The sequence below is a fragment of the Littorina saxatilis genome, linkage group LG14 (genome assembly GCF_037325665.1).
Source record: "Littorina saxatilis isolate snail1 linkage group LG14, US_GU_Lsax_2.0, whole genome shotgun sequence".
NCBI classification, from domain to species: Eukaryota; Metazoa; Mollusca; class Gastropoda; order Littorinimorpha; family Littorinidae; genus Littorina; species Littorina saxatilis.
In genome coordinates, this window is record NC_090258.1 from 39,107,426 (window position 1) to 39,120,376 (window position 12,951).

At 43.4% G+C, this 12,951-nt stretch overlaps 1 protein-coding gene across 6 annotated transcripts in view; it reads left to right on the forward strand.

Annotated features, from left to right (window-relative positions):
* The window catches only part of LOC138947747 (LIM and SH3 domain protein F42H10.3-like), a 67,620-nt gene that overhangs the window by 1,301 nt on the left and 53,368 nt on the right, over positions 1 to 12,951 (forward strand). For all 6 annotated transcript variants that reach the window (XM_070319296.1, XM_070319295.1, XM_070319299.1 and 3 more), the window contains exons 2-3: positions 2,290 to 2,384; positions 5,865 to 5,949. In XM_070319296.1, coding sequence (XP_070175397.1) covers positions 2,290 to 2,384; positions 5,865 to 5,949 — 180 coding nt within the window. The remainder of the gene's footprint in view (positions 1 to 2,289; positions 2,385 to 5,864; positions 5,950 to 12,951) is intronic.

Sequence of the window (12,951 nt, forward strand, 5' to 3'; positions counted from 1 at the left end):
TGCGTCGACTGCTTGAACCATTGCTCAACCGATCACTGAATAAAGTTAAACTGATTACACTGTACTCACAAAACAATTTCAAATTTAGAATCAAAGTGATTGATAGCTCAGACACTGAACATGAATGACTGACTGACGTTTATTTCCTTCGCGAATACCAAAAACGAAACATCGAACGGAAGCCATTGCCAAAAAATATAGATGCCAGAGTGGTTTCCCTTGGACAAGGGAAACCACACTCTCAACGTTTGCGTTCGCCGGTTCGCGATAGTTTATCAGTCAGTCAGTGCTTTCGATTTGGATTTGAACATCATGTTGCAACAAAAAAACAAAAAACTAAATTGGCCAAGGTTTGCTACCCGTCGCCAAGGTAAGTGATTCCGGACAAATGATAGGAACACCGCGAATGTGGACAGTGTCAGTGTGTGCGCGTGTGTGTGACCAAAAACGTAACAACTGGATGAAACATCTGTGTGCTCACTCTCACTCAAACTCAACAATCATCACTCAACATGAGACACACATGAACATGTACCTGAATATGTCACTTTATTGTCTAAACGTGAAGCAGCATGAAAGTTGCGAAAGAAACAAATTGAAACACCATAAAATGTACAAGACTTAAAAATAAAAAAAAAAATAAAAAAAAATCGATCAATTTTCTTAATACGAATTTTGGTTAAGACGAAATTTTTTTCAGATCCCCAGTGATTCGTCTTAAGCAAGTTCGACTGTAGTAAAGTCTGTAGTTTTTGTACTAGGTTCGTTCTTTTTTAACACAAATCACATTCGTAATGTAGCTGTTGTAAATGGTATGCAGTATTGTTCCAAGGCCTCAATCTTCAGTCATTGATGCATATTTTTTTTATTTTACACATTTTTCTGACAGTGAATGACACTAGGCCGGTATGCGGTGGATCATCCAATTTTAATACATGTAATCAGTCTTCTGGACATCAGTTTTCTTTTCCACATAGAAAAATCAGAACATTTAGGCCTATAGATGGATACATTATATTCTTGGCCAGGTCCAATTTGACCTTTTGTCCTCTGAGGCTTGGAACAACTCTGGTTAAGTCATGTGTGGCCTTTGTTCTTCTGTGAAATACAGGATTGATGAGTGTATACACTTCGACAATGAAAAGCTATGTTACAAATCTGTAGCCAATGAAATGCCCCTTAACAATTCGTTAGGAAGTAGCCAATGAAAAATCAGTCTGACGTATGGACTTCCGCTATCTCTTTTTCGGAGTGTCGAGGGTTGGCAAATAATGTACATTCACAAAGTATGCAACCTAGTCTAGGTCGATACACTCTCCAAAAGTGTTCCAAACTCTGACAATAAACTGCCGTGAAGCATCAGTTTCGTGTGTGTTTGTTTTTGTCGAGTTTGTTCCCAGCGTACTTTGATACCATGTATTGAAAGTGAAGCGTACCTTCGCAAAATGGCATCGAATGATGCTCCGAGTGTTGATGCGGTTCAGTGTCGGGTCTTTTAAGTTCACCCCGAAAATGTAATATACGTTACAGAAAAGGCCGCGCAGCATCAGATTGTTTTCGTTTCTTTGTTCTCTTATATAAATACATACTAGATGATTACCCGCTTCGCCGGGTTCCGGCTTCGCCGGGAAGAAGTAGAGCCGAATACCAGGCTGCGTCTGGAACCCGGCAACGCCGGCTTCGCCGGCGCACAAAGGAAAGGAGATAAACGCGCAAAACACTGGAGACCTTCTAAAAATAGTAACGTGCAGTGACCTTCTAAAAATAGTAACGTAGTAACGGGAATATGGATTGACGCCACACGGAGGAAGGGAGATAATCGCGGCTGAAAACACTGGAGAAGATAAGGAAGAGTTACTGGTAGTGGATCCCGACAAAAACAAAACAAAATCTGTTCAGCGCGCACAGCGCTGCGCGCTGAGAGCACGTGTTGAAATATCTCATCGATGAGGTTGTGTCCGGGGTGTAGCTGAATACGGTGTCCAAATTTGAAAAAGATCCACCGAGAACTTTGGCCGTGCATCGCGACCAGACAGACAGACACTAGTCGTATATATATATATATATATAGATATAATCAACTGCTCTGCGTTCCTATGGCAAAGTTAAGTGGTGTCGAATGGCAAATTCACTTCGCGACTGGAAGTGTATACAAGATTCTGACCCCTGCATACACTCCGAGTGTGTATAGCCAGTGTGTATAGCCAGTGTGTATAGCCAGTGTGTATAGCCAGTGCGTTGACTGAAAAGTGACAGAAGTAAGACACATTGTTGTGTGTTCTCTTCCAGGTATGGCACAAAGCATGTTTCAAGTGCGAGTCCTGTGGCATGACTCTCAACATGAAAAATTACAAAGGATACGAGAAACTGCCATACTGCAATGCGTGAGTATAAATTTCCTCAACTCAAGTTGACAGGGCTGAAAGGTCTCGTGTGGAAATCAAGAATGGCTGATTAAAAATAAAATTCCTGGTGGTTTGTCTTCATACATGTTCAAACCATTTAGGGTGTGGTTAATAATCATCAATACGGGAAAACTTCAGAAAAAACCCTCAGAACCACCTACTCAGTATTCTACTCATAGCAGTAGCACTAGGAGATTTCTTACATATACTGTTCAAAAAAAGAAACGCATAGCTTGTAATATTTGGTTAATTTAGTTATATGGCTACAAGGATATCCACCAAACTGCAGAAAATGTTTATCTGGTCGTCGACCTTTCGTCCATTGCCACAAGTGAGCTCTGCACGTGACGCATGCGTTATCAGTGGCTACAATGTCAAAATTGCTCATTTGGCATGACCACTCGTCATGCTTCAGTGTAATCTCGTGAAACTCGGGGAATATTGAGCTCTCACCATGTCTTCCAAAACCCATAAAAGCGGATTGTTCGCCACATCAGACGACAATTCAGCGACGAAAGATGGCCCGATTGAGCAGAGAAGACCGCCAAATTGCATTGGGTCGTTTACAAGCAGGCCAAAGTCAAAGTGCAATCGCCAGGCACTTCCACGTGTCCCAGAGCACCATCAGTAGACTGTGGGTCAGGTTTCAAGCCACTGGCTCCGTTGCTGACTTGCCACGAGCGGGAAGACCAAGGGCGACAACTGCTGCTCACGACCGCTTCATACGGCTCCGCCACCTCCGGAATCGTTTCCTGTCGGCCTCATCTTCTGTCCAGGCTCTCCCCGGGCCACACCGATTATCGGACCAGACCGTGTGGAACCGCCTGCATGAAGCTGGTTTGAGAGCTCGCAGACCTCACAGAGGAGCTGTCCTCACCCGCCGCCATCGCCATAACCGAGTGCAGAGGGGCAACCAGCACCTTCGCTGGACCGTCCGGAATCACTGGAGACACGTGTGGTTCAGCGACGAGTCCAACTTCCTGCTCCAGCGACATGATGGTCGGAGGAGGGTCTACCGGAGAGTAAACGAACGTTACGCGCCCAACTGTGTGAATGAGGCACCCGTTCATGGTGGTGGAGGCGTCATGGTGTGGGGGGCGATGAATACCGCTGGAAGGAGCACCCTGGTGCACGTCCAAGGGCGCATAACTGCCCAGCGATACGTGGAGGAAATTCTGCGCCCACACGCCCTTCCTCTTCTGGCTGACCAGGATGCCATATTCCAGCAGGACAACGCTCGCCCGCACACAGCACGACTCACCACCCAGTTCCTCACCGACCACCATGTCCAGGTGCTTCCCTGGCCATCCATGTCGCCAGACATGAACCCGATAGAACACCTCTGGGATGAATTGGACAGACGTGTGCGCAGGCGAGAAGAAGCGCCGGCAAATCACCGCGATCTATTGCAGGCACTTCAGGAGGAGTGGGACACCATCCCACAGCAAGATATCCGGCATCTGATCCAGTCCATGCCCAGAAGGTGCCGGGCAGTTGTTGCTGCTCAAGGCAGTCACACCCCCTACTGACTTGACAGCCTCGGCACCCAATCGTATTGATTGACTGATTGATTTGAAGATGCAAATGAACTGTGTGTGCATTCAACTGTGTCCATACCAAATTTCAAACAAATAATCTAAATATTGGATTTTCTGTTAATTTTTTCAAAAAATAAAACAAATTTGGCAAGTAGCAACTATGCGTTTCTTTTTTTCAACAGTATATATATATAGAATATTGGTAACTTTCCTTTCTGAATTGACAAAAATATGTATCATTGTATGTGTGTGTGCCTACATTACATACATATATATATATACATGTCTGTGTACCATGTGTGTATTCATCAATTGTCATAGAATGTCTGAACATGCTAGATAGATGCCGCCAGGGCAAATCTTGTGTAACCTTCTGAAACAGCATGATGACGTACCTGATTCGTTACAAAAAATAAAGAAGCGTTGTGGGAAAGGCCCACATCAAATGTTCCATAACATGTACAATTATTTAGGTGAAACCCCCCCCCCCTTTTTAAAACCTTTAACAATCTGAGAAAATCAGGTCTTAAAAAGGAGGGAGTCTTAAAATGGGGGTAAATTTACAGAGGTTAGGCCAAAAAGAAAAATATGTCTGTTTCTGGTAACCCGACCGACCCTATTTTTAAGCACCGACCCTGAAGTGGTTTTTTTTTGCTTTTCGCACCAAAAAAACGGGAGGTAATCGGTCGATGAGACTTCACAATCGAAGAGACTTACCTCCCGTTTCCGTCGTCACGTGAAAAAAACATGGCGGCCAATGACGCCGGAAAAAAAACCCACGTAAAAAGACGTTAACAAAACGTAAGAAAAAGGTAAAAAAGAAAAACAAACGACCGACCGACCCTATTTTTTTCGGCGATGTTATCGGAAACAGACATATTTTTCTTTTTGGCCTTATGAATAGAGCATCTGAGAATACAGGGTCTTGAAAGGGAGGGAGTGTGAAATTGGGGGGTGTAAAAAGAGGGGTTCCACTGGATCATTATATCACTATCAATCATCAACACAACAAACAAGTGTCAGAGTTTTATTGTTAGTTTCTTATTACTTTTTACATTTAGTCAAGTTTTGACTAAATGTTTTAACATAGAGGGGGGAATCGAGACGAGGGTCGTGGTGTGTGTGTGTGCGTGTGTCTGTCTGTGCATGTGTGTGTGTAGAGCGATTCAGACCAAACTACTGGACGGATCTTTATGAAAATTGACATGAGAGTTCCTGGGAATGATATCCCCGGACGTTTTTTTTCTTTTTTTCAATAAATACTTTTGATGACGTGATATCCGGCTTTTTGTAAAAGTTGAGGCGGCACTGTCACACGCTCATTTTTCAATCAAATTGATTGAAATTTTTGTATAGCAATCTTCGACGAAGGCCGGACTTCAGTATTGCATTTCAGCTTGGTGGCTTAAAAATTAATTTATGACTTTGGTCATTAAAAATCTGAAAATTGTAATAATTTTTTTTTTATATAAAACGATCCAAATTTACGTTCATCTTATTCTACATCATTTCTTGATTCCAAAAACATATAAATATGTTATATTTGGATTAAAAACAAGCTCTGAAAGTGAAAAGTAAAAATATAACAATTATGATCAAAATTAAATTTCCGAAATCGATTTCAAAACAATTTCATCTTATTCCTTGTCGGTTCCTGATTCCAAAACTCTATATGATATGTTTGGATTAAAAGCAGGCTCAGAAAGTTAAAACGAAGAGAAGTACAGAAAAGCGTGCTATGCAGCACAGCGAAACCACTACCGCGCTGAACAGGCTCGTCAGTTTCACTCCGTTATGCACAAGCGGTGGACTACGGTCAATGTGAAAAAATGCAGTGCGTTGAGTTTCATTCTGTGAGTTCCACAGCTTGACTAAATGTAGTAATTTCGCCTTACGTGACTTGTTTCTTGCTCCTTTCCAGGCACTATCCTACATCAAGACCCACTCAAGTTGCGGATACCCCAGAGAGTAGGAGAATTGCAGAGAATACCAAAATTCAGAGCCAGGTCAGTGTCATGGTTAGCTTACATACCTTCAGGGCATTGCTACGTATACATAGTGTGAAAACTGTGTGCTTTGCTACTAGTACTTGTATACATGATTGTGCGGTGTGTCTTGCAGTCAGACTTCTATGCTTTTGTATGCTTTGAAAGATGTAGTATGTCAGTATGTGTCCTGTAGTTGAATTGATATCTGAATGTTAAGTTAGTTTTGTTATGTGTCTTGTGGTCATTATGCTGTTTGCGGTTGACTTGGTTTTTCTTGACGTTTAGTTTTTGACTCCGTGCCTTCCTGTTATAAGTTTTATAGTCTTAGCATTAGATTGTCCTTCTGATCTAAACTGTGAAAAACTAGCAACTGAACCATTCTTTTAAATACATTGTATATGTTCCCGTGATGTCAGTTTGTTTGTTTGCTTAACGCCCAGCCGACCAGGAAGGGCCATATCAGGGCGGCTGTGATGTCAGTGTGTGTGTGAGAGAGAAATACTCAAAATGAGTGTGATTTGAATGGGGTCTGGTCATACCTGACTTTGAAACTGAACTTGGCAGCCTCCTTACCCTGCAGGATTTACAGTGCACTGAACTGGATGGTAATCTGGTGTGTTCATCAGCAATATTACTATAAAATACGGTTTCATGGATCTTTTCTATGGGCATTATTGAGCAGGAACTGTATCGTTACCAAGATTCTGTTTCTTGTATGTTAATCACATCCCGCCTGGGCAGTTGATGTCTTGAAAATGAAGTGCAAAACTACACGTTCAGCTTCTACAAATGCAAGAATTTATTGACTTAATTTCCCAGTAGCTGAAAATCCCAAGGCCAGGTCTAAGGAATTCGATCTAACCATGGATCAGACGCAGATAAGCTGTTAGTCTTGTTAGCCAGTAGTCTAATTCTAAAACCGGATTAATTTGTTTGAACTCGACTGTGTGTTGCTGCTTCCTTCTTTTTTTTTTCTTCAGCGTTCCAGAATTTTTCTGGTTACGTGTGAGCTCGTTTGCCCATTTGGGTTCCCCACACTATACTCTGAGAGCATAGTCAGCTCACTCCGCTTTCGTTGAGTAGGCATGCTGGGTATTTTCGTGTTTCCATAACCCACCGAACTCCGACATGGCTTACAGGATCTTTTCCGTGCGCACTTGGTCTTGTGCTTGCGTGTACACACGAAGGGGGTTAAGTCACAAGCAGGTCTGCACATAAGTTGACCTGGGAGATCGGAAAAATCTCCACTCTTAACCCACCAGGCGGCAGCGACCGGGATTCGAACTCACGACCTCCCGATTAGGAGGCCGACGTCTTACCACCAGGCCACTGCGCCCGTCGCTGCTTCCTTTTCCTTGTTTGCATAGTCTCTTCCTGGACAGATAAACGTGAGGAAAAGTTCTCTTGGCATAATATTGTGAAGGCTGGCTTTTACTAGTATCGAGTGTGTGAGTGCAGGTATAAAATGTACTAAGTAACATATCAAGTATAGTTTGGCAGATGTAATGTTGTGTCATTGGAATGATTACTCAAATGACTCAGTGAATAAGGAATGGGTGTTGAGGATGGTTTGTTTGACTGACAGTGACACTTCTGAAACAAGTGACAGACAGACAAGTTGGAATTCAGGTGCATATATATATATATATATATATCTTGGTCGTCTTCGGTTACTCAGTGAGATTTGCAGACACACTTGCGTTTTTGTCTACAAGTGTTTAGAATACAGTGTACACGTGTAATCATGTGTATTCTCTCCGTCTTAGTGTCTGTTGTTTTCTCTCTCCCTCCCCATAATTTGATGCAGTCCTCTGACCGTCTGACCCAATCCATTCTCTCTTTTGGAGACCTCACTTCTTCCTGTACTGAGGCAACTCTTTCACACACAATCACCATGAACTAACAGTCACACACACACACACACACACACACACACACACACAAACTCTCTCACTTTCTCTCTCCTCCGCAAAAGCAGCAGAGGTAGCAGTTTGAGCTGTGGCATCACCTGACAAAGTGCAGAGGCATCAGGTTTCCCCGGGGGCTCCCCCGCTCCCTGTCTGTGTGCCAGCAGTATGTATACTGAAATAGGCAAGGTGTGTGTTGTCGGCACTCAGGGGGGAGATGCTAGGCTGGGCAAGCCGGCAGGTGAAATTACCGTACTCACTCTGTTTGATGTGCTACGAGGTGTGATGGTTTTGCAATGGTTTTGAGCACATACGTTTGGATCATTATGGTTTAGGTTTTGCTAGGTTTGCTCGCAGAAACATTTATGTTAATTGTTATAAAAAAAACACGAAAGCACAACAACATGGTTTTCGTTTTCTGCATCTGATGATCTTTGCAATTGTGTTTGAATGATCGCGTATTGCTCATGATCTAAGTATTGAAATGTTATGAGATGGTTTGGTGGGTTGGCTCTTTGGTGTAGTTCATATTGGGTGCATCAGTTAATTGTTTCACTGGTTTAATTGCAAAAGACGAAGTGATCTGGTTTGCGGTTTTAGGTCATAGCTGTTGGTTTACCTGATTGGGATGGGTAATTTTCAGAATTGTGAAGATTTTGCTAGGAACAGTGATATAATTGTAGTGGTTAGAGATGTTGAAGTCTTCACACTTGGAATGAAACATATCACACACACACACACACACACACACACACACACACACACACACCATAGGTTTCATATAACTGGTGTCTCTTGTCTACAATTGCAGTCATCAATGGCTATCAACATCTCATTTATGCAATTGCAAATGAAGTTAAGCAAAACAAGATGTGGTTACCAATCTCTTCTTTTCACATTACTGTGTTTCCATTGTCAGACAATTGTCATGGTGCACAGCTGTGCGGCAGTGATAGTTATACATGTACTGCGTTCTGTAATGCTGTGCACAGGTGGTGCTCAGGCCAGTGGATAGTTATACTGCGTTCTGTAATGCAGTGCAGAGGTGGTGCTCAGGCCAGTGGATAGTCTACATTCTCACATACCCAGTGTTGACAACACGATCATGATGCTTATCTTCCCTATCACCGCAATGATTATGAAGCGTATGGTACCAAAGAGCTTGTACGGACACGCTCTTTGATGGTACTAGCGGAGACGGTGGTTAGCTTCCAGAGTTCCCCACCTCCCTCTCTCTCTACCCCCTCCTCCGTCCGTCTGCAAGTGCGGATTACTGGCAGCCGAAAGCCACTTGAGACTGAGAGTGAGAAGGGAATTAGGAAGAGGAAGAAACTGAAAGGGTGAAGAGGGGGCGGCTTACATGCTGAGATGCTCTTCTGTTGAATCAGGCTTCCTGGATGCCGGCAGGAAGCAAGGCCAAGGAGGTGTAGAGGAAAACAATCCAAATCATGTGTGTGTGATAGACCTACACATATTTTCTGATTCACTCATTCAGACAATCAGATTGGGAGTGGGATGAAATGATGTCATTTATGACTGATGAGTCAACTGTACCTATAGACTGTTTGGGGAGGTGCTTATTTTACAGCTTGTGCAAGAGAGAGAGAGACAAGGAGAGAAGAGAACTCAAAATTGTATTACGGAAGGGTAAAGGTTTTAGGCTAAGCCAAGGAGCTCTCTATCATAAGCTAATCTTCTTCACAGAGAAAGATGATGATAGAACTTTATTTTGCAATGATAGAGGTTTAAGGCTATGCGTTTTCAGACAACCTGTCCTGACATTTTATATGTTCTAACTTATAATGATCAAGTATCTATAGAAAACACTTGTAAGAGATAGAGAGAGAGCACGCTTCAACTTTTGCTATTGATATTTATACCGAGCAACAAAAGAAACGCGCACAAATTCTGCAATGTTTGATTGACAAAATCTCGAACAATTAATAATTATGGAGTTAGAATTATCAAACCACAAAATTTTCATGAAGGCATGTTTGACCTAGCTGTTGCGTGATTATTTTGATGCTGCGAGTGTTTTAATACACGGGACAAGTAGGTTTAACGTTAACGAAGTTTTGGAGGTCTCGCTCAGTCAGCCTTCATCGCGCTCTCTGGCCACTGATCGGACACTGGTTGCTTCCAATGATGTTCCTGGTAGTGTCAGCGGCTGAATTGAATCGATGTCGAAGACGTTGTGGCAGAAAATTGCGATCTTGTAAGTTGGGGTAATGCGAAAAAATCCACCGCGTTGCATAATTGCAGTGCTTCCAATGTCACCAGAACATTGCAGAAGGTGATAAACTGTTGGAATATGCACGTTTAAAGCACATGCCAGCGCTTCTGGATCACCTCCAGCTTTAAATCGACCTCGCATTTTGGTTGTGTCAATCTTGGCATCCTGGCTGGTTCAAAAGTGAGACTGGCAGCAAGCGTGCCATGGTCTCTTTTGATTGCTAATGCATTAGTGAACACATCTCACACATCAGATTTCTCCTGCTCTACTTGCACGTGCTGCGAGCGCGCATTATGTGTTTAACGATAAACCTGCTGCTTGTCTCCTGCTTGTCTCGTGTGTTAAAACAGTCACAGCATCAAAATAATCACACAAAAGTAAGGTCAAACATGCCTTCATTAAACTTTTGTGGTTTAATAATTCTAACTCTATAATTGTTGGAGATTTTGTCAATCAAACAATGACGATTTTTTTTGCGTTTCTTTTGTTGCTCGGTATATATATACTGTTCAAAAAAAGAAACGCATAGTTGCTACTTGCCAAATTTGTTTTATTTTTCGAAAAAATTAACAGAAAATCCAATATTTAGATTATTTGTTTGAAATTTGGTATGGACACAGTTGAATGCACACACAGTTCATTTGCATCTTCACATCAATCAGTCAATCAATACGATTGGGTGCCGAGGCTGTCAAGTCAGTAGGGGGTGTGACTGCCTTGAGCAGCAACAACTGCCCGGCACCTTCTGGGCATGGACTGGATCAGATGCCGGATATCTTGCTGTGGGATGGTGTCCCACTCCTCCTGAAGTGCCTGCAATAGATCGCGGTGATTTGCCGGCGCTTCTTCTCGCCTGCGCACACGTCTGTCCAATTCATCCCAGAGGTGTTCTATCGGGTTCATGTCTGGCGACATGGATGGCCAGGGAAGCACCTGGACATGGTGGTCGGTGAGGAACTGGGTGGTGAGTCGTGCTGTGTGCGGGCGAGCGTTGTCCTGCTGGAATATGGCATCCTGGTCAGCCAGAAGAGGAAGGGCGTGTGGGCGCAGAATTTCCTCCACGTATCGCTGGGCAGTTATGCGCCCTTGGACGTGCACCAGGGTGCTCCTTCCAGCGGTATTGATCGCCCCCCACACCATGACGCCTCCACCACCATGAACGGGTGCCTCATCCACACAGTTGGGCGCGTAACGTTCGTTTACTCTCCGGTAGACCCTCCTCCGACCATCATGTCGCTGGAGCAGGAAGTAGGACTCGTCGCTGAACCACACGTGTCTCCAGTGATTCCGGACGGTCCAGCGAAGGTGCTGGTTGCCCCACTGCACTCGGTTCTGGCGATGGCGGCGGGTGAGGACAGCTCCTCTGTGAGGTCTGCGAGCTCTCAAACCAGCTTTATGCAGGCGGTTCCGCACGGTCTGGTCCGATAATCGGTGTGGCCCGGGGAGAGCCTGGACAGAAGATGAGGCTGACAGGAAACGATTCCGGAGGTGGCGGAGCCGTATGAAGCGGTCGTGAGCAGCAGTTGTCGCCCTTGGTCTTCCCGCTCGTGGCAAGTCAGCAACGGAGCCAGTGGCTTGAAACCTGACCCACAGTCTACTGATGGTGCTCTGGGACACGTGGAAGTGCCTGGCGATTGCACTTTGACTTTGGCCTGCTTGTAAACGACCCAATGCAATTTGGCGGTCTTCTCTGCTCAATCGGGCCATCTTTCGTCGCTGAATTGTCGTCTGATTTCTTTGTGGCGAACAATCCGCTTTTATGGGTTTTGGAAGACATGGTGAGAGCTCAATATTCCCCGAGTTTCACGAGATTACACTGAAGCATGACGAGTGGTCATGCCAAATGAGCAATTTTGACATTGTAGCCACTGATAACGCATGCGTCACGTGCAGAGCTCACTTGTGGCAATGGACGAAAGGTCGACGACCAGATAAACATTTTCTGCAGTTTGGTGGATATCCTTGTAGCCATATAACTAAATTAACCAAATATTACAAGCTATGCGTTTCTTTTTTTGAACAGTATATATTCAAGTGTGTAGTGGGTTACTTGTCACTCAATATATATATGTAGTTTGTAGATCTGCATGTATACTGATACCTATCTTATTATGTAGGTATATGAATTTGTAACGCTTGAGAAGGCTGAAGGTTTAGCTTGGTAAACCAGGAAGTTTGTGAAATGTTGATTCGATCAGTCTGTTTTAAACGGATTTTGAATAGTTTACTAGTCTTCTGACATGTGTCATGAGTGAGAATGAGATTCAAATGCATTGCGATAGGAATCAAGTAAAAATTTATGACCGATTCAGGATGTAAACATATAGGCTGAAAACATTTTGCACACGTTTCTCTGTACCTAATCATTTTCTACCCTCGTCACGTGAATTGCATCAAATCTGATGCAGTGATAGCCGAGACTCTTTGTTTACAGTTTATTAACTGGAGAGAACAAAGACAGTATCATTATCATGACTCCATCTCATGAATGTTCTCTCTGGATGGGATATTTTTATCATGATATAAATGTGTTCATATTATAATTTATATTTCAGGTGATAGGCGGTTAGCTAACATATTCTATGTATTAGATACATGTACTGCAGTGGTTCATAATTAAATTGATGAGAACAATTTAATATAGCCGGGTTTTATTTCTCTCTCTCGCTCGCTCTCTCTCTCTCTCTCTCTCTCTCTCTCTCTCTCTCTCTCTCTCTCTCTCTCTCTCTCTCTCTCTCTCTCTCTCCCCCCCTCTCTCTCTCTCTCTCTCTCTCTCTCTCTCTCTTAGATTCCATAGTGTCTGCAATTATAGAAGAGTTTTCTAATTGGTTTACCTGGGTAAAGTTGGTCTTAAATGAAGAAAAGATCACAAAACCTACA